The sequence below is a fragment of the Setaria italica genome, chromosome II (genome assembly GCF_000263155.2).
Source record: "Setaria italica strain Yugu1 chromosome II, Setaria_italica_v2.0, whole genome shotgun sequence".
NCBI classification, from domain to species: Eukaryota; Viridiplantae; Streptophyta; class Magnoliopsida; order Poales; family Poaceae; genus Setaria; species Setaria italica.
This window is the reverse complement of record NC_028451.1, coordinates 39,749,614-39,771,046: the sequence shown is the minus strand read 5'-3', so window position 1 is coordinate 39,771,046 and position 21,433 is coordinate 39,749,614. Positions and strand designations below refer to the sequence as shown.

Below are 21,433 nucleotides of genomic sequence, written 5' to 3'. Positions count from 1 at the left end.
TTTATTTCCCTAAGGGAATCATGCAGGGCAGCTTCATAATGAATTGCTGATACTTCAAGCAAGCTTTGGTAGTAGCATGTAATGATAACACCACACTTATAAAATTGTCACACACTAGATTTACATCACAGCATTGGAAGCAAAAGAGCCAACTGTAATCTTTATGAAAACAGGGGTTACACTTCTGATATCAGGGTATTTCATACTGGTGCTGGAGCCTCACCAGTAATTCAATCAGTACAAGCATACCGGACATAATGAATTGAATTTATATTGTGACCCACAAAAATGTCAAAAGGTACAACTCCACCACAATGTGTTTAGCCTTATATATCTTTTCTCAGTCTCAAATCACTAAGGTGTATAATCTGACAACAAAACATAACCATTCATAAACTAAATCCTAAAAAGCAACTTTTTCCTGAAAACCTGAACAAAAAGGGGAATGATTCCCCACTCCACATTAATCATACAGTTCTCTTGACTCAAATCACTGAAACATGTTCTATTCTCTGTCCTGTTTGCACCTAATCGATCTTCACTGACGAGTAAATCAACCTTGTGAACCAGAAGCAGGCACAGAAACCAATTGTGCCGGTCAGCACAAAGAAGGCATAGGAGGCGAGAAGCATGTACCCGAAGTACAAGATGCCAGACACCAGCTTTGTAATCTGCAGCTTTGTGGAGAAGTAGAAAGCCGCGTACAGGAAGAGATATAAAGCGGAGGATCCTGAGGTGAGGTAAGACCTCCACCACCACATGTAGTCCTCACTGCAGAGCTGGAAATAGCAGAGCACGATTGTGATCTCAGCGCAGGTGATGATGAGGATAGCAAATACAAGGAAGAGGAAGCCAAAGATGTAGTAGAACTGGTGCAGCCAGATGGAGGTGAGGATGAAAAAGAGTTCAATGAAAACTGCTCCAAATGGGAGAATGCCACCGATCAGAATGGTGAAGATTGGATTCATGTACCAAGCTTGCTCAGGAATCTGTCGTGGAATCTTGTTTGTCTTCACTGGAGGTTCCATCGCAGGTTTTTTGAACCCAAGATAGCTCCCAACAAAGACAAGAGGTACTGAGATGCCAAACCAGAGGAGGACCAAGGCAAACATTGTGGTGAAAGGAACAGCACCGGATGACTTCTCCCCCCATATAAGAGCATTCAAGATGAAGAAAATAACGAATGCAACCCCTGGGAACAGGAAAGCGGTTTGCAGGGTAATCTTTTTCCACTCTGAACCCTTGAACATCTTGTAGAGGCGTGAAGAAGAATAGCCAGCAAGCAGCCCCATCAAAACCCAGACTAGAAGCATTGCAGTCATCAGCCCTCCCCTGTTTGATGGAGAAAGGAAACCCAACACAGCAAAGACCATCGTAACTAGCAGCATGCCAAAGAATTGGACACCAGTGCCAACATAAACGCAAAGTAAGTCAGAGTTGGTTGGAGGACGGAACACATCTCCATGAACAAGCTTCCAGCCAGTTTCCTCTTGTGCTTCTTCTTGAGTTTCAAGCTGATTGTATCTAGATATATCTCTGTAGAGAGTGCGAAGCATTATCATCGCTACCATACCAGATAGGAAAAGCACAATCATGAGTGAGTTCACAATAGAAAACCAGTGAATCTGATCATCAGTCATCAACAGGTAGGTGTCCCAACGAGAAGCCCACTTGATCTCACTATCCTGCAGAAGTAGTGGAAGGTCCCATTAAAATCATCACAGATAAACATTCAAGGAGTACTAGTTTGTACAAAACTGCTTACGCAAGAGCAGCTAAACAAAGTTAAACTAAGCAAACTCCTGAACCCAGTACCTCAAACTTAACATCATATGTGAATATGATTTCCTTGTCAGCTTCAACCTCCTGAGGAGACTCCGAGCTAGTTACCAATTTGCTCGCATGAGGATCACAAGTGCTCAAGCGAGTGTCTACACCGTTCCATTTATCGTCAAACTGATGCTTGACACTGGCAAAAAATGTACCAACTTAGGTCCATTTCATAAAGCACAAGACAAATAATGAAATAAATGCCACCAAGCAAAGTTGAAAGTAAACCTGTATGGGTGAACCTCAAATCCCACTATTCTGGAAAGTTCTGAATCATCATCCTTGTGATACTTCACTGTAAATGACAAATGGTTGTGGATGAAGTATTTCTCATCCTTACTCTGAAAAAACATTTGTATATGAGGATTTATTAGTCCAATAAATAGATAAAGCGTTCCAACAAAAGACAGACCAAGTGCATAAAGTAAAGGTAAGCATTAGCTGAGCATAATGACTTACGCCAGCATACTGGCCTTTGGCACCAACATGATATCCACCTTGATAAGCAATACTGTTCCTATCTTGCCTTATAACAGGAACAACTAGTGGGAGGTTGTCCAGAATCCTGTGAAGAAACTTATATAGCTTTAGAGATTACTGCACTAACTGAAGTGTAAAATTACCCACATGGGTTCATAGTCCTTACATGTTCACACGGTATTCATCCTCTATCTTTTCCTTGAGCTCCTTGGCTTCTTTCTCATTGATGGTTGCTTTGCAGACAATCTGACACATCTTGGGCTCTCTCATTTGGAACTATATCCCAAATAACAAGCAGAATGATAAAATCTACATTAGGCACCTTAACCAAGGACATAAAACCTCAATTAATCTATTATGTTATAAATTACTAACCACATAAGGAGAGTTCTCAATGCGATCACCACGAAGAACCTCACCAAGATTCTCAGCACTGTCGACTATGGTAGTTGGCTTACAGAATGGAAGGGAGTAATATGTATACGGGAGTTGAGTCTTGATCGACGTCAACTTATTCACCTTCACTTGAAGCGGATCACCCTGGACAAATGATGAGACCAGTTTAGCAAACTCATCAGTAGCCTTGTCTAATAATAATTTGTTTTTTTAAAGTATAATAATAATTTGCAATAGGAGATAACACAATGAATGTCACTCCTTTACCATGAGGAATCCTCCACAAGAGATCTTATTATATGATGTACTAGCGCCTCCTTTAGTACTTATGAGTCGTTACTCTTATTCAAATGTTTTGTAGTTGTTCAGAAACCACACCAACGTCTAGCTTCTACTTAGCTATGTGTTAAGTGTACGGATACATGATTGCAATGTTGACTTTTCCACACAAGTCACAGCTTCTGATCACATCAAAATCTAGCGGTTATGTTTCAGATCAGGGACAGAAAATCAGAACAGCAAACCAAATTGAAAGGTTGCGGTAGCTCGCGAATTGAGGTGCAACAAGTGAATCCCAGGCCCACCTATGGAAGTATGGAACGAGACTAACTGAACCGGATGAACGATCGGGGAAGCTGCACACAACATACGAACCCTCCAGCTGGTCAGCAGGATCTTGGATCCCAACCCCGGGAGCGGCACCCCGTTGACCAGATCCAGCTCCGAACACGAACACGGTTACACAACCATTCCCAGGTGCACAACGAAGGGGGAGGAAAGCCCCAGGGACCCAACTAACCTTCCCGAAATCGCTCGGGGCGACGCCGGGGAGGTAGAACCCGGCGGCCGGCGCGGCGACGGCGAGCAGGACCGCGAGCGCCGCGGCGCACCGGAGCATCGCCGGCGCCCGCATCGTTGAGGAGGCGGGGAAGTCACCGCCCGGGGGATCAGGCTCCCGAGATCTGCGAGGCGAGGCGGTGGGTGGGTGATGGCTCGCAGGCTCGGCGTGGCGCGCGAGGTCGGGTGGGTAGAGACGACGACGCGCGGCGCGCTGCGAGGAAGAAGCTTCGGGCGACGGGTATCCCGGGGGTTTTATCGATAAATAGCCTTTTGTGTTTAAGTCCCTAGTGAAAATTTTAATTAGGAAAATGGTGTCGGTTAGTTTTGTTCGAGTTTGACCTCGTATGCCGTGTGGCATGTGCTAGAGGCGTGATTCTTGTTTGACCCGGCGATAATGGTGTTTGGCAGTACGTGTACACAGGCCTGGCAATTTGACGTCGCTTGTACAAACGTTCCAGGGCTGTTTGGTTGGACGCCGCACTTCGCCGAGCCAAAGCTGCGGCACAGCCATAACACTTAGCCCCTACTTGATTTCTGCTTAAGGTTTGGCTAGCCATATGAAAATCGACTCTTTTCTACGCGTTTTCATGCCGCCAAACTTGTAGCGTCGATAATCAGCGCCTAACTTTTGGTGCCGCCGCACCTGCGACGTGGCAGAGTGCGGCTGGCAAGCAAGCAGGCCCTAATGCTGAACTAAAATTAGGAGTGTAGTCATGGACGGAGCTTAGTGAATCAGAGGCCCGATAACAATCTCCATTACATGAACAGTAAAACGGTTATTGTTCATTGATTTTCAGAGAAAATTAGTATGTCTGGCCCCTTTGATTAGTTGCTCAAGCTCCGCCACTGAATGTAGTATTCTATGCGACGCGCTAAGGGCACGTACAACGCTCGTCTCTAGGCTATATGTTTGTGGACGGCTATATGTTTGTGTCCACGATGGCAAAAAAAAATCTGACATGTGCTGTAGTAAATGAAGGGAGAGGAGGGTGCCGTCGCCTCATGAAGGGACGACGAGGACTCGTGCTCCCAAGCCATATCGCCCGCTCCAGCACCATTGCACGCCCCCTGCTCTCGAAGATGATGATGAAGCTTGATCCCCTGTGGCGCTGAAGATTTCGCGTGGCCGCGCGGGAACATGGCGGCAAATTTGCATCCGTGCACGCCAATTTCCCCCATAAATCTGATTCCCTCCCGGCTCCCCGTTCAGTTCCCAATCCTGGAAGCCATTGACGATGCGTCAAGGTCAGGTAAAAGTGGCGCCGACCCGTGATTTGCTAGATGTCTGAATGATCTATCTGTACCATTTTTAGGAAGTTACTTTCCTATACTAATGAAATAAGCATGGAGAAACTGTTATCGAGTATTGTTATATCTTCAGACTTTGCAGTAGATTTACTTTCCATGTCATACCAAGAATTTAATTACAATCTTGGATTAGTTAGCGGTCAAAGGATTTCTACTCTTATCTCTAAAATGCGGACTTAGTTATCTGGATAACTAACTTACCATTATATTTATGTTCTCATATCTAAATGTAAGGATCTGCTAGAATGGAGTCTGAAGCTGGCAACAATGATTGTGAAGTGCAGCATACCCTGCTTGAGCTTATAAACCAACTTGAAGGTTTTGAAGCATCTAACAGGATTGCATTTCCAGATCCTAATGAGAATGTATCTTCTACTGTCTTGTACTGTAATGCCTGCTGATTTGCATGATTGCTTGTGCTGACGGGTGCTTTATCTTTGGACGTTGCAGTCATATTTTGATATTTTGAAGATTCTTTCAAGAAAAATGAACTTGATCGGCATTGATTTGAAAAAAGATTGCTGAAAAGATGAATGGAGCCTCAGGAGCTGAGCTGAAGTTTTTCTTAATCTACACTCTTACACCTCCTGAACTATGTGCTAACTGTTATGTCACCACTGTTATTTCACCTTTATGTCTCGGATCCATCTGGTGATGATTATTGTGCTTGTGTGTTTGATTGCAAAAAATGAAATGAGATCAGAGATAAACAATGAATTCAGATATACATATATCTTGATTTAATTTGATGAATGGCAGATGCATGTTGGTAAAGAAATCAATATTTAGAGTGTTTTCTTGGTAGGGCGCGCAACGCGCCCCAAATGTTCCAGCGTATATAGATACTGATGCAAAATACATTATATTTGTGCTTCTAAAAGAAATAAATACACAACTATGTATTCTCTTAAATAAGCAATAAAGTGGTACACAAAGATCAAATTTATACTTGATCATCTTGCTTTATAAGCTTATGCATGAATTAAATAGCATACAGACATACTAGTAGACAAATTGTTGTATGCATTGTCGGTTTTACCGTTATGTATGACATGGCATACTCTTACGGATGACAGCTGTCTAAATTGTTGAGTTCTTACTTCTAATGTTTTCTTCGATGAACTTGACTGAGATTGAGAACGATGTAGTACTGCTAATTAATAAATAGTCCAATTGTAGTTTTTTATGCCCATTTGTGTTTTAATCCCTGTACATAACGTACATATTCAAAGGTCACACACTTTCCTCATCTCCTCCATGGTAACCTATCTAGTCCAATTGCTCGCAGCAGCAGTTTATGGTTTACCTAGGCTAAGAGTTCCAAGTGTATTATGGTTTTCAGTGAAGCGTTTGAGATAATGAGCGGGCAAAGTTTTTATTTTTCATTGTGTCACAACATAACATGGTCTTCCTCAAAATGTTGTCGAATATGACCCATTTATTTCCCTAATCAAAATATAGAAGAATAGGTAAAAAAAGAATAATGGTTCTTTTCTGAGCTCTATGCCATTTTTCCGAGTTGTACTATTAACCGACTTCATTCATATGAAATAGAAAGAATAAATTTAAACTCGTGTTGTAGAATCTGACTTAAAAAAGGAACAGGAGAAGGTAGTTAATCGAAAGTGGAGGTGCTAAGGAAATATAAATATTACAAAAAAATATTTGCAAAACAGTAGACTTGACGTAGCAGGTGGGATGGAGTGTCTTGTTTCATCTCCCTCCTTTTTCCTCTTAGTCCCTCTTTTCATGGCATGTTTGTCAAGCATCTATCAAGCCATCTTCACATGCCTTGATTGGGTGAACACATGGTTATTTCTTTTTCATGCTTCTCCAACAGTCCAACTGCATCAACGTCTACATCTATAAAAAAGCTAATCAACATCTTCCCAACACAAACATATATAGATAAAAAGGTAATCTCTTCTCGTACTACACGTGAGCGTCTTGTCTTTGAAAGTCGCCATTATCAACGATTCAATGTTAAGATACGTCATACGTCTCACCTGTAAGCGACATGCCGATACTAAATTACAGATTGTCCCTAAATAAAATAGCTGCCTGGTTATAATTTGCTACATAAGTGGCAAAATATTTCTTAGCATTTAACGACGATTTACTCATCAACAGTGGTTGAAGAACTAGAGACAATTTCTTGTTCTTTTTTTAAGAATTACAATTTCTTGTTCTTACAGTACAAGTATGGGAAAATAGTCAAAGTCAAAGACATGGATCCTCTAGAAGTTTCTTAATACCCTCCTTGCCTCCTGATCAAGCAAAGAATGCCTTTAACCAGGCAACAGAAGTAGCTAGCCCACCAATCACCGGTGCCTTTGTTCCATTACAAAGCTTCTCAGACGTAGCCTAAGCAAATTGTTTCAAAACTCATGTAACTTGAGTTGTATTAGACGCAACAACTTTATCGAATTTCTGAAACAGTATAATTGCATCGCAAGAGTTTCCTAAGCTAACGAGACATTTTGGAGTTACATCAGATTTTTCAGTACACCATTTGGATGAAGGCAAGAAATTTAACAAGGTCTCTGCCAGGAAATTCCAGCACCTGCACCTTGCAGACTTGCAGTGCGGCTGCTTGTGCTTGGCTACCGGCGGCATCGCACCTTCGCACGCCCTCGCACCAGTCGCCCCACCGGCCACCACCACCGCCGCGCCCGCGCCTGACCCTGACCCTGACCCGACCTGACCACTACTCCCCAAAACCGAAGTGGATCTCGGCCAGCCAGCAAGCCGCCCACCTCCTGCGACCGGACCACCCCCTGCGACCGCGAATATCCGCCCGCCGTCCGGTCGCCTCGCGCGCACCGAGCCGCACCGCGTCGCCGCCCGCCCGCCCGCCCACCTGCCTGCGCGCCTCCTCCTCCTCCCCCTCCCCAGAAACCCAACTCCAACCCCTCCGTTTCCAGATCCCTCCGCCATCTGCCGCCCCAGATCCCGATCCGCCGGCCCGCCGCCGCCCCGGCCGCGGCCATGGCGGCCGATCCCCTGCTCCCGCTCCTCGCGGGCGCGCTGCTACTGCTAGTCGCCACCCCGGCCGCGGGGGCCGCCGCGTCGTGCCCGCACACCAACCTGACGGCCAACTTCTCCGCCGACCTCACCATGCTGCAGCACCAGCTCCGCGGCACGGTGCGTCTGGCCGCCAACGGCACCTGCGCGCTCGAGCTCGCCCGCTTCGACCTCCTCGCCGCCTCCCCCTCCGCGCGCTTCTGGGCCGCCGACGGGCCCTCCATGGCCGACCTCGCCGCCGGCCGCGCCTTCTCGCCGCTCCCGCTCAACCGCACCTTCCGGAACGCCTCCCTCGAGCTCCCCTTCGCCCGCCCGCTCCCGCGCCTCCTCGCGCTCTACGACCCGGACACCTCCTCCGACTTCGGCCACGTCTTCCTCCCCAACGGCACCGGCCCCGAGCTCGGTACCTCCGCCGCCGTCGCCGCCGAGAGGGCGCCCACCATGTTCGACAACTGCATCCCCCTCTCGGAGACGGAGACCTACCGCCTCCGCTGGACGCTCAACGCCTCCGCCGGCACCGTCGATATCGGCCTCGAGGCGGCCATCGGCTCCGAGTACTACATGGCATTCGGGTGGGCGGATCCCAAGGCCAACTCCCCCGCCATGATCCACGCCGATGTAGTTGTCGCCGGCTTCACAGAGGAAGGTACGCCATTTGCCGAGGACTACTACATAAGCGACTACACCGAGTGCACCCTGGGGAAGGATGACTCGCCGGTGTCTGGGGTTTGCCCAGATAAGGTATATGAGGACGGGAAGAACGATTCAATCCTGGTGTATGGGCACCGGCGGGATGGAGTGTCCTTCGTGAGGTATGTTAGGAAGCTTGATTCTGAGGATGCCAAGTATGACGTGCCAGTGGGTGCTGCGGAGGAGATGGACGTGCTTTGGGCCTTTGGGAAGCTGCGGCCGCCGGACACGCTGCGGCAGCACTACCTCCCTCAAAGCCATGGGGGGCCAAGGGACACCACCTATGGGTTTGTCCGGTTGAATTTATCGGAGACAGTGGACACTTGCCTTGGACCATTGGACGCAGACAATAAGGAGGATCAGGAGAGGATTATCGCAGATAGGAAAACACCACTTGTGGTGACATCTGCTCCAGCGGTGCGCTACCCAAACCCACCAAACCCTGACAAGGTGCTTTACATCAACAAGAAGGAGGCGCCGCTGCTGAAGGTCGAGAGGGGTGTGCCAGTGAAGTTCTCAGTGCAGGCTGGGCATGATGTGGCACTCTATATCACTTCAGATCCGATTGGTGGGAATGCTACATTGCGGAATAAAACTGAGGTCATATATGCTGGTGGGCCTAATGCTCATGGTGTACTAGCAACCCCAAAAGTGCTTGTTTGGCTGCCTGATCGGAATACACCTGATCTAGTCTATTATCAGTCACTGTATGAACAGAAGATGGGATGGAAGGTTCAAGTGGTTGATGGAGGCCTTAGCGACATGTATAATAACAGTGTTCTTTTAGATGACCAACAGGTTACTTTGTTTTGGAGTCTGTCCCCGGATTCTATATCTATAGCAGCTCGTGGTGAGAAGAAAAGTGGGTACCTTGCTATTGGGTTTGGGAGTGGGATGGTGAATAGCTACGCCTATGTTGCTTGGGTCGGCAACGATGGGGTTGGGCGAGTAAAATCTTATTGGATTGATGGAAAGAGTGCAGCAGGTATCCACCCAACATCTGAGAATATCACATTTGTCCGGTGTAAGTCAGAAAATGGCATTATTACATTTGAATTCACCCGCCCTCTTAAACCTTCCTGTACCGGAAAGGTAGAATGCAAGAACATCATTGATCCAACCACACCCCTTAAGGTTGTCTGGGCCATGGGTGCAAGCTGGTCGGGAGATGATCTGACAGACAGTAACATGCATTCAGTCACAAGCAGTCGGCCTATACGAGTTCTGTTGTTGAGAGGTTCGGCTGAGGCAGAACAGGATTTGCGTCCTGTTCTGGCTGTTCATGGGTTTATGATGTTTGTTGCCTGGGGCATCTTGCTTCCCGGTGGAATAATGGCTGCCCGGTATTTGAAGAGCTTGAAAGGTGATGGGTGGTACCAAATACATGTCTACCTGCAGTATTCAGGAATTGCTATAATGTTTCTTGGCGTTCTTTTCGCTGCAGCTGAGCTCCGAGGCTTCTTTGTCAGCTCAGTGCATGTTAAGTTTGGTGTGCTGGCCCTATTATTGGCAGTTTTGCAGCCACTAAATGCTAAATTCCGGCCTAGTAAACCAGCTAATGGGGAGGTTCCATCTCGGAATCGGATCCTGTGGGAGTACCTGCATGTTATCACAGGCAGGTCGGCGATTATCGTCGGAATTGTGGCGCTTTTCACGGGAATGAAGCATTTAGGCCATAGGTACGACAGTGAGAATGTAGAGGAGCTCACTTGGGCCTTAATGCTGTGGGTGCTTTCAGTTATCGTTATTGTGCTGAGCTTGGAATATAAGGAGGTCAAAAGAATGAGCAGCAACAGAAGTGTCAGAGGGCACTGGGTACTAGGCAACACCGAGGAAGATGATTCGGTTGATCTTTTGCATCCTGACGGTACAGCCAGGAATTCGGATTCTAGTACTTCTGGTGTGATGGAGGTGCAGCTTGAACCTCTCAATAGATGATGTAGATCAAATCGGTCAGATACAGATACACCTGTTTATTCTCTATTCTGTTATATGGATGGTGAGGTCCACCGGCATGACAATTTTCTGCTCGTTAGAAGTCTGGACTGGGGAGTTTTCATGGTGGTTCCTACTACGGCAGAATGGTTCCAGGCTAGACAAGATGTTCAAATTCTGTCCCAATTTCATGCATTACATTGTATAGTGTACATTCTTTTGACAATAGACAGGTATAATTTGCCACATTGCCCTAGTGATTCTTTTTTACTATTCAGATTTATAGAGGGAAAGAATTAATTGAGGTGCCCATACGATTCACAGCAGCAATACATGCGCCGAGTATCCAAAGATGCCATGAATTTTGTACCATATCCATATATCTGAAGTCATATTTATTCACTACCGGAATGAGGGGAAAATGTGTTGCTGTATGGGCTGATTGCTTGTGCTCAGTGTCTCCTTAGATGTAGAATATCCTTGAAAAGTGCTCCATTGTTGTCCACGAGCATTGGAACATTATCATCATGTGTTAAATGATTGCATGTTAGGCCTGTTACACTACATGTTGTCACTTGTCAGTAAAGCGCAATTACGTGATGCTGACAGTATCTTTCGTGGCACAATTGTGTGCATAGATTATCTGCAAGTTGCAAACAAAAGGTTGTTTGCATTCCACCAGTCTGGACGTGTATGGTGACTAGCATCTCCAGAGCTCGCCACATGCTGAAGTCCTGCTGTCTGCTGACCACCAGTTCAACGGGACGAGGTCGTATTAGCTTCTTGTCGCGGCAGGCCATTGCAGTTTGTGCGCGCGCTGAATCCATCCATTCGTGCTCGGTCAATCAGCTCCAAGATTGTGGCGGAGGCCGCCGTGTGCCTCGCGTGCGTTTTGCCGTGCCGAGCCCCGGTGGCGTGGACCACGCCGACGCCGAGGATGGCGCGCGACGGTTTCTGCGTGCGCTACCTACTGCGTGCCCGCTCGTGGCGCCCGCGGCGGCGGCTGGCAGCTCGTGGCCACTTGACGCCTAGCGCCGCCCTGCCGGCACCGGCTCCTCCGGGTTGGCCTGCGCCCGGACGCGCCGGAGCCGTAATAAGCGAACAACGCCGAAAGGATGATTTCCCACGGTGACACGACTTGTGCGATACAGTATCCTCAAAGGACACACCCGGCCCCGTGCACGGATACATTATACACCTAGGCTTTAGTTGCCCAACTTTGAGGTGTCCAAATTACTATAGCAACACTGTAGCGTTTCGTTTGTATTTGTGAATTATTGTTTAAATATTGACTAATTAGGCTCAAAAGATTCGTTTCGCAAATTACAACAAAACTGTGCAATTAGTTTTTGATTTCGTCTACATTCAGTACTCCATGCATGTACCGCAAGTTTGATGTGATGGGGAATCTTCTTTTTCATAGTGTCAAAGTTGGTATTTAAGGGTGACTTTAAGGGGTGTTTGGATACGAGGTGTTAAACTTTAACAGTGTCACATCGGATGTTCGGATGCTAATTAGGAGAACTAAATATGAGCTAATTATAAAACTAATTGCAGAACGCTGTGCTAATTTGCGAGACGAATCTATTAAGCCTAATTAATCCATCATTAGCAATTGGTTACTGTAGCACCACATTGTCAAATCATGGACTAATTAGGCTTAATAGATTCGTCTCGTGAATTACACTCCATCTGTGCAATTAGTTTTGTAATTAGCCTATGTTTAATACTCCTAATTAGCATTCAAACATCCGATGTGACAAGTGTTAAACTTTAACACATGGTTGCTAAACAGGCCTTTAAGAAGGCCATAGTAGTGGCTTCGCGCGTTCATGCACTAATTCCTTGATAAGATTCTGCGTCTTCATGGTCCCCATCGATAGATTTCCACGGCTGGAATCCGAGCCGAGCGCGACGCTAGGGCCCTTGGATACACGTACGCCGGGCCACCAACCCAGCCATCTCCCTCCGTTGCAGGGTCGTGGTCAGAGGTCAGAGGAAGTCAGGGCTACAAAATCAGGGGCGCGGGGGTCGCCACCGTAATCGGCAGCAAGAGTGTGGTCTCTTGCAGCTGGAGTAGGTCTCGCCTCGACCACCCAGGCAGTTAGTTGCTTGCAGCGGGAGGATGGAGGAGGAAGACGGCGGCGGCCACCGTCACCACGCCATCCGGGTCGCATCCCAAGGTCTGATCCCGATTCCTGTCGATTACTCTTAATTTGCTTCCTCCCAGGGGAAATTCGGTCGGTTTCCTCTCTTCTAGGGCTGCTGAATCCTCCCCTCACCCTTTATCCAGTACGATTCTCGCATCATGGTTTGGGTCTTGCACTGGTTAAACGAGGCTGAAAGATGGGTGGATTCTGCTTGACTCTGTCTTTGATTCTGGGTTCTCTTGACGGTGTTGGCTCTCTAGAAACCGGTCGGCTGCTCTTCTCGGTGGCATCAGAATCGCGTCTTGAGCGCCACACGTACCCAACCTGTTTTTTTCATGATCCAGTTGATTTCTGTGAAACCTAGTCAACAGAGATGGTAAAAGTGCTTACCAGCTACCTCGCGGGTGTGTGGTGGTGTGCGTGGAGCCTTCGAAATTGCAACGAGTAGCACGCTGTCTAGGAACTAAAGTAGTAAGCTCAAAACAAGCGCAGTTATAGGAGCTTTTGCTTTACTTATTTAATAGACCCCACAAACATGTCGTTAAGCAAAAGAATTAATTGGTCGTGGCCGTACATGGATGATTGGAAGGTGGTTGGCCCTTTTTTTCTAAAAGGCCTTATTTCTGGGTAACTGTTCACATCCAAGTATCTCAGCTCGTCCACAGGGATTCTACCTTCCAATGCATGTACTATTGTACTCATAGTTTACAAATTGCAATACGTTACTACCTCTGTTTCAACTCTCAAACTCTTCGCAAAAGGCGAAAGAACTTGAGTAGCATCAGTTTGACCCAGACTCAGAATATCCAACTTCTGAACCGACCAAATTTCACTCCATAGCAGCCATGTTCCTGGAACGATATTATCGGGAACGTGGTACTAATTGTTCCCGTTCCCAGAATGTAATCGTTCCCGGGACGAGGAACATGACCACGTTCCATGTTCCCGGCTGCCAAGCTCCATATGTTCATTCCTTATCAAATCACAGAGATCACTGTAGATTTTAGTATTGCTGCCCTTAGATCATGTCATCAGTTCAGTAATTATGATGATCTTCAGCTTCGTTTTCTTTTCATTTTGCATGTCACCAAGCTGTTCCTGGCTAGCATGTCTGAATTTCAAATTTCTTTGCTACTTGTAACAGATGCTGAAATGGAGGACGAGATCTCGGAGCCAAATCAGTCACCGTCGCTGAAACAGAAAGCAGCCGAGGTGATCGCCGCCTCGCTGGAGACCTACCGGAGCAAGCCTTTCTCCTTCTGGCTACTACTGTTCCTGAGCAGCGGCGCGATGCTCACCGCGTTCCCGGCCTCGAGCCTCCTCTCCCGGCTCTACTACACCGACGGCGGCCAGAGCAAGTGGATCCTGTCGTGGGCGGCCGTTGCGGGCTGGCCCCTGCCCGCGCTGCTCCTGCTCCCGCTCTACCTCCTCAGCAAGGCGTCACCGACGCCTCTGTCGCTGGCGCTGTGCTCCTGGTACGTGCTCCTCGGCTTCCTCAGCGCCGCCGACAACCTCATGTACGCGTGGGCGTACGCGTACCTCCCGGCGTCCACGGCCTCGCTCGTCGCCGCGTCGTCGCTCGCCTTCTCCGCGCTCTTCGGCCGCGCCATCGCCAAGAACAGGCTGAACCTTTCCTCCATCAACGCCGTCGTCGTGATCACGGCCGGCGTCGTGATCGTCGCTCTGGACTCCGGGTCGGACAGGCCCCCCGGCGTCACGGCGCGCCAGTACGCGCTCGGCTTCGTCCTGGACGTGCTCGGGTCGGCGCTCCACGGCCTCATCTTCGCGCTCTCGGAGCTCGTCTTCGACAGGGTCCTCGGCAGGCGGTCCTTCCACGTGGTGCTGGAGCAGCAGGCGGCGGTGTCGCTCTGCGCGTTCGCGTTCACCTCCGCGGGGCTCGCCGTCGCCGAGGGCTTCCCGGCGATGCGGCGCGAGGCGGCGCGGTTCGCGCACGGCGGCGAGGCCGCGTACGCGAACGTGATGGTGTGGACGGCCGTCACGTTCCAGCTGGGCGTGCTCGGCGGCACCGGCGTGCTGTTCCTGGCGTCGACCGTCCTCGCCGGCGTGCTGAACGCTGTCAGGGTGCCGCTGACGAGCGTCGCCGCCGTGATCTGGTTCCATGACCCGATGAGCGGGTTCAAGATTTTGGCGCTGGTGATCACGGTGTGGGGGTTCGCGTCCTACATGGTTGGACACTCCTCTGTCAAGAAAACGTCAACAAGTTGATATGATAACTTCAGTGCTGGCACATGACTAAAAGTCTCAAACTTTTTCTTTTTGAGGCTCGCTGCAAAAAAAATATTTTTTCCTGAGAATGTGCAAAGGTTCTATAGTTTGTAACAACAAATCACAACTAGCTACTACTACGAACAACCATTGAACCCAAAGGGCGGGATCAAGAACACCAACCGAGACTCCAAACAGGACCTGAAGCATCAGTGCACCACTACCTTACGCTGAGGCGCTGAGCCATTGACCGAACAACTACACATGCATGTGTGATGTCTGTTGGCCCCTTGCATCATGCCCGTGCACGAATGTTGCTGGGAGAGGAGCCAGACAGACAATGGTAATGTGATAAGTTGCCAAGGCAGGGTAAGGCAGGGTTCGTGAAGGTGCAGGCAAAATATGGATTAACTGTTTTTTCTCTGTTCATTTTTCGTACACTTCTGTGGAAGCTGTGTAACTCTTTCCTTAAAAGAGGAGAAATTTTCTAAATGTGTATTTGTTACAGGGATGTTTCGATCCAAAACTTGCTAAAAAAGGACTAAATGCACACCCTAATTAATTTAAGAAAAAGTAAACTAAACAAGTGACTAGAAAATACCATTGGATACACCACTTGCATCCCTAATTGGTTACCAAACATCCAGGCTTCATCGTACTCCATAGGTCAACGTAGAATTCCGTTTCTCTCCATTCTTGTCGAAGTATAATTGACCATCTTTTGTGTATTAGTTTAAACTTAGTGATTGAATTGATCGTTACATGTAACTTAATATGTTATTAGGGTTAGAGGTCTCGGGTTCGAATCCCAACCACATCAATTACGTCAGTCAATTGTAGCCGACTCTTGCATCTTTGTTTTTTTAAAAAAAAATTCTTAGTCATCATGCAGAAGTGCTCCGTCCCAAATTACTATTCATTTTGATTTTTTTATACATAACCTTTGACATGCACCTAATATATTATATGTAGATACATAGTAAAAGTTATATATCTAGAAAAGCTAAAACGAATAATAATTTGGGACGGAGAGAATAATAGGGAATATGGGGGACTATTGCCCCTCATGCTCCACCACTCTTGTACAGGGCGGAGCCTAGTGGAGACCAATTATATATTTATAAAGATATATGTATGCTTAAATGATTAGGTTTATGTACATTGTACGGCACAAACTGGAAACTGTTAGCACCATTTCACGGTTCCTAGTATTGCATTTCTAATTCCTTACCCCCATTTGAACCTACATGAGCATGGCTACGGACAACAGGAGCTCTCACGAGTGTGTACCCTTGCCTCTGCTCCTTGATTGCCAGCCGCTAGCAAAAAAAAAGAGTACTTGAATCCAGATCAGTGGCGTGTTATTTTCTAGCTATACGTTCATAGAATCATGAATATAGACTCTCTAATAGTTCTTTTTTAGGACACTACTTGTGTTAACTGTTTCTTGACATTTGATAATTGCCCTCACTCCCACCCCTCCTAAAATTGTATCGCCCTCCGTGACTGCTCGTGTGTATATGTGTATTTGCTATGTTAAGTGTATATGTATATGTTAAATTGCTTTAGGAGTTAGCATGTGTTCATAGCAAGATGATGAATAGTGTTTCACCAAGCTCTTGTCTTATCAGTTCCGCACAGAGTTATGTAGTAGGGAACAAAGGGGGCTATTGCCCCCACATGCTCTATCACTCTTGTGTATATGTATATTTGCTATGCTAAGTGCATAGATGTACTAGCCTGTTCGGCTGAACTTATAAGCCGGCTGAAAAGCTGAAACGGCTGATTTGTTGTGAGAGAAAAACACTGTTCGGTGGCTGATAAGCCGGCTGAATAAGCTTAAGCGAACAGGTGTAAAATCGGCAAGATGCACGATGAGCAGTGTTTCGGCGAGTTCTTGTCTGATCTAGAGAGTGCCGTGTGGTTCCCCGTTGCTGAGCAATGCTCTGGAGCAGAGGAACAAAAAGGGGGCAATCTGGCAGCTTTTAAAGGAGCTTTCGGGCGTCATCATTTCTACTGTTTCATGACGACGAGAACCCCGATGGACGGCGGATTTGGCCGGGAAGTAGAGGCCAGACTACTGACTCGTTGGAGAAATCTTAAATGGAAGATGACTGGCGCCCGCAGGCTGTCCTCCCAATGCAGCATTGCTCGGAGCCTCGGAGGTTCCCATGCTTTCTGGTCGCACAATAGTGCCGAGGTCCCCAATGCGGACAACCAAGAAGAAGTATGCGCACACGTGGGCCGGCGGTATAAAATCCGTTCTCCGGTCCCGTGTGTTTCCTGCCATCTTCTCATGCTTTCGTTGCCCTGTGACTCGATTAGAGCGTTTAGGGCTGGGTTTTGCTTTGGCCTTCGTCTGTAGTGTTGCTTGTGAGCGTTCGAGTGCACACTCCCAAGTCCCGAGTCTCGTGGCCTGCTTCCACAGGACACTATTGCTAAAATCCGACAGCGCGCTTTTCACTGATGCTCGTTGATGGGTCCTTCGACAGCCCGCCGCGTCGGATGATCGAGGGAAAAAAAACTGACAAGGGCTCTACCGCTGTAGTGCCTGCAAAATCCGGCGCGTATTGGAAATTAATCACGGAAACTGACAAGTACAAGACATGTGTGCACTGTATAAAAACTTTTTAAAATCTGAGAAAAGATGGTTGCGTACACGAACGACGGGGAAAATAAACGAAAGAGGGAAGCGACTGAAACCAAAAAAGAAAAAAAAAACAGACTTACAAGTTGATGAGGCCAACGGTCTTGTTTGTTCTCCGGAGCGCGCGGGCGGACTTAACAAAGCAGGGGCGGAGGTAGCTATTGTTATTGGGGTCAGCCGACCTGATGAAATTTCATGAATCCTTTGAAAAAAAATTTGTTTACGAAAAGGAAATAGTTTTCGGCCTGAATCGGTGAATCCTATGGAAACTACGATTCACAAAGCGCAGTGACCCCGGCGGTCTGGCTCCGTCCCTGAATATTCAGCTCCCCCTCCAAATAAATAAACTAATTTAAAGAGGCAATTGACATTGCCGGTACAACATTTCCCCTCGAACTTGGGACACAGCAACAGACTACGTACCCTAACTATACATGTAGATATATTTCTACCACCTGCTCGGCTGATCCCTAGCAATAATCCCTAATGGACAGGTACACTGCCCTCGCCATGCATGGCTCTCGTCCGCCTTGCGTTCGGTGAAGCCCTGTGCTGGGCCGGTCATCTCGCCGGAGCCGCAGCATCGTTCTACGCGGTCGCCTCCGTCCTGTTGACGCCCGTGGCCTTCTTCCTCGGTATGGCAGAAATCCACGGCAGAGTTGCTCCTGGCGGACACGTTCGTCTCCAGAGGTTCCAGGTCGCGGTTGGAGCAGCTGCCGCCATGGCTGCTGTCGTCGCCCGGTGGCCTGGCGTGTGTAAAATAAGACAGGTGCGCACGCACGGACGGGCGCCTGAATAAAGCCTAGGTACTCCTGAATAATGCATGGGCAGCTTATTATATTTTTGCAGTCCCCCCAACTGCATCTTTTTTATATCTGAACTCCCGATTCATTAATTCTCTTTTCAGAAGCCAAACTGATCGATTCGAGCGCTCTGTGGTGGCGCCATGTAGTGTGCGCATGCATATGTGCGCACTAGAGTGTGGAGTACGTGTACGTGCGTGCTCAAAAAAAATCTAGATGTATGCACTTGGTAGCCTTCCATCCTTCAAAAAAAATCTCGGATGAATTTGGACCTAGGACTAAAAGAGGTATTAGTCTAATGCTCACTTTTCCACCGGTGTCTTGCAGAAGACTCCGAGCTTTTTTTTTCGGGCATAGACTCAGAGCTATTTGTGAGTTGTGTTCTTAAAAAAAATGCTATTGTAAGCTGTGTGTTCTAAAACAAAAGGCTATAGTACGTGAACTATACATACACATGTTGATTGGGTCATCATGTTCATCGTCTCTGTAATAAGAATAAAAAGACTATTCTATGCAACGTAAAAAATGCATCGGAAAAAGGCGACGGTACCGTCTTTGGCATCAGCGGCGGCGCCAGCCGGAATTGTTAGGAATGTCCAACTTACTTGCATAGGACTAGGAGTAAACAGGTACATCATCAGCCTTGCTTTTATCAGATCCTGCGGAGCTGTGCTTTATGCCGCCAAATTAAACGATGTCACCCGCCGCGACGATGTCGATCTCTTTCTTTCGAAGCTGGGCTGATCCCCGCCAACCATTTCCATTCCTGGTACGCTCGTAAATTTAGAGCGGAACATCGTTGTATGTGGCCGGGATAGAGAACAAGATACACCGCGGGCTCCAGGACCCTAGAGAGATGTCATTTGTCTTTGCCAGGCAGGTGTGCAAGAACTGTGACCGACCTGACGTACTCACTGATATCTTAATGTGCTCATTAAGGATTCTCTCCATTAATTTTCTGGGAGATGGTAGCACGCACAGTAGAAATCTTGGCCAAATCCTCCGGCAAATCGACAACACCGAGGTCTATATGTATATATACATATACTCCTATCAGCTGTTAAATAACGACCATGCAATGAAACGGCGGTTATTTGTTTGACTTAGGCCCATGTAACTATCTTCTCTATTAATTAATACAAACCCGGTAATGTCTGTCGGGTCTACAATTTCAAAAAAAAAAATATCATGGAATCTCTCCGTGTACAGACTGGAACATAATCCCATCCACATTATTTATCAAAAAAAAAATGTCCCATCCGTATACGCGTCCCTTAGTTGTAACGAGGAGCCACCTGCCCATAGCTTTCACACCCCCCGTTTTTTTTCCTTGGAGGAAGAGGGCTAGGGGCAGATCGATACATGGTTATAAAGTGAAGCTGATCCAATATAATGCAGGCTGCTACACTTTGGCCTTGTGCACCGCTATACTACGTCTTTCAGTTCGGACTTGGGAGCCGTCGTCAGGGACTGCTAGCAGGTAGGTGATGACTGCTCTCAGGCGTGCATCTCCTGGATGGATCTCCACTCCCTCCCATTATTCTTCCTCCTGGTCGACGATGTGCCTGCTGTACTTTCTCTAGAACCGCGCTGCACTATATGGATGCATTGGCCTCGTCATCGGTCATCACAGTACAATGCACGACGCCGCGCCACTCATGCATATGGCTGTTTTAGAGAGAGAGGGAGGGAGGGAGGGGGTTAACGCGGGCGTCTCCACGTACATGTACTCAACTACTCATACACGTAGGGCCTTGTTTGCAGAAGCTTTTAATTTGGTAATAGTATTGGTCATCTCTAGCTCCATGAGCTAGCTAGACTGCTAGAGATGCGGGAAAATTTCAAGTATTGAGTTTAGCTGAGCTACGATATGATTTGCAACACGATGCATGTATATACTCGCTTCATCCCAAATTACTATTCGTTTTGGATTTTCTGTATTTAGAAAAATCAATACGAATAGTAATTTGAAAATATTACACTAGGTTTTTCTTTGTCCTGCAGGCTGCAGCTGAAAATTTGTAGTGCATATATGTCTGTTGTGATGGCCAGCGGCACATGCAGGGCCCATCCAGCCATCCTGGGCCACAGGGGATGATGATGGATGTGAGTGTGCTGGCCTAAGAGGGGCCCAGCCATATATCTTCGTCGTGCTTCAGTAGCAGGCCAGCCTTGTAGGCCCATACCGCAGCCCAGCTCCCAGCAGCACACGCAAAAGTAGCTTGCGTCGTCGACGCTGAGGTAGGCCTATGCTATGCCTTCTAAAATATATACTGACAAACCAAGGCTCCCAAAACTGATCGACCAATAATCACGTAGCGGCCGCAATCGGTAGTAAACCTAGCTGCCACCGTCAAAAAGAACAAGAGAGACAAGAGAGCATGTTCTTGTGCTGACAAGGACGTACAGCCTCGTCTATGCTGCCAACGTAACAAACCAAACATATCAGCTGATTGGCCAACAGGAGAGAGTCGCGATCTAGTCATCTAGCTGAGCTCCCACCACCAAAGCTGGCTATATATAGGAGATCGACAATCCCCGCCCCCAACATCGATGCCTGGTCGCCTTAATTATTACCGGTATCTCAATCGCGGCACAACCTAGCTCTAGCTCTAGCTACGCCAACAATGGACGGGTACCTCGCCATTGCCAGAGCCCTTCTCGTGGTTGCCTTTGCCTTTCCAGCCGGGCCGTTCCCGAGCACCAGCCCCCGAGGAGCCGCCGCCGCCGCCCTCATGGGGGTCGCGGTCTGCCTTGCGGTACTGACGATCTTCGTCAGGATGGCACCTCCTGGCCCTGGAGCGCGCGCCCTCCCTCCCGACCGAGGCGTCGCCACGTTGGAGAAGCTTCTCGTCTCCGCCGCCGCAGCGGCCGCAGCTGCTTCAGTGGCCCTAGTCCACCTGTGATTTGTCATTTTGTGCAACCTGAAGCTAGCGGTGTGCGCACGCATTGCATGAGCGCATCTGCCAGCAACGTGTTAATTTGGACCATGATATATATGCATGCATGTATATGGGATTTAGTTGCATGCATGCAGCTCCGATCCGTTGTGTTGTGATTTCAACACAGCAAACTAAGTCAGTGGAACTCTCTTGCCCCGCGAT

The 21,433-nt window shown here is 47.8% G+C and overlaps 3 protein-coding genes across 3 annotated transcripts; 2 read left to right on the top strand and 1 right to left on the bottom strand.

Annotated features, from left to right (window-relative positions):
* Positions 1–145: 145 nt before the first annotated feature.
* On the bottom strand, positions 146–3,765 carry LOC101763864 (transmembrane 9 superfamily member 8). The gene is made up of 7 exons (XM_004957557.3): positions 3,506–3,765; positions 2,686–2,850; positions 2,477–2,586; positions 2,290–2,395; positions 2,059–2,171; positions 1,816–1,969; positions 146–1,685 (listed from the first exon to the last, which is right to left on the bottom strand). The coding sequence occupies exons 1-7, from the start codon at positions 3,617–3,619 to the stop codon at positions 528–530; spliced, it is 1,920 nt and encodes a 639-aa protein (XP_004957614.1). The 5' UTR covers positions 3,620–3,765; the 3' UTR covers positions 146–527.
* A 3,947-nt stretch (positions 3,766–7,712) lies between these two features.
* On the top strand, positions 7,713–10,917 carry LOC101763457 (cytochrome b561, DM13 and DOMON domain-containing protein At5g54830). Its single transcript, XM_004957556.4, has one exon. The coding sequence runs from the start codon at positions 7,843–7,845 to the stop codon at positions 10,504–10,506; it is 2,664 nt and encodes an 887-aa protein (XP_004957613.1). The 5' UTR covers positions 7,713–7,842; the 3' UTR covers positions 10,507–10,917.
* A 1,537-nt stretch (positions 10,918–12,454) lies between these two features.
* On the top strand, positions 12,455–14,985 carry LOC101763051 (probable purine permease 5). The gene is made up of 2 exons (XM_004957555.4): positions 12,455–12,686; positions 13,798–14,985. The coding sequence occupies exons 1-2, from the start codon at positions 12,629–12,631 to the stop codon at positions 14,877–14,879; spliced, it is 1,140 nt and encodes a 379-aa protein (XP_004957612.1). The 5' UTR covers positions 12,455–12,628; the 3' UTR covers positions 14,880–14,985.
* The last annotated feature ends 6,448 nt before the right edge of the window (positions 14,986–21,433 follow it).

What these genes read in the sequence shown, in the direction of transcription:
- LOC101763864 (XM_004957557.3), bottom strand. Translation starts at nt 3,619, where the DNA reads ATGCGGGCGCCGGCGATGCTCCGGTGCGCCGCGGCGCTCGCGGTCCTG. An exon ending in CCCCGAGCGATTTCGGGAAG is followed by an intron (nt 2,851 to 3,505) that starts GTTAGTTGGGTC and finishes TCATTTGTCCAG; the next exon opens with GGTGATCCGCTTCAAGTGAA. An exon ending in CCAAAGGCCAGTATGCTGGC is followed by an intron (nt 2,172 to 2,289) that starts GTAAGTCATTAT and finishes ATGTTTTTTCAG; the next exon opens with AGTAAGGATGAGAAATACTT.
- LOC101763457 (XM_004957556.4), top strand. Translation starts at nt 7,843, where the DNA reads ATGGCGGCCGATCCCCTGCTCCCGCTCCTCGCGGGCGCGCTGCTACTG.
- LOC101763051 (XM_004957555.4), top strand. Translation starts at nt 12,629, where the DNA reads ATGGAGGAGGAAGACGGCGGCGGCCACCGTCACCACGCCATCCGGGTC. An exon ending in CATCCGGGTCGCATCCCAAG is followed by an intron (nt 12,687 to 13,797) that starts GTCTGATCCCGA and finishes TACTTGTAACAG; the next exon opens with ATGCTGAAATGGAGGACGAG.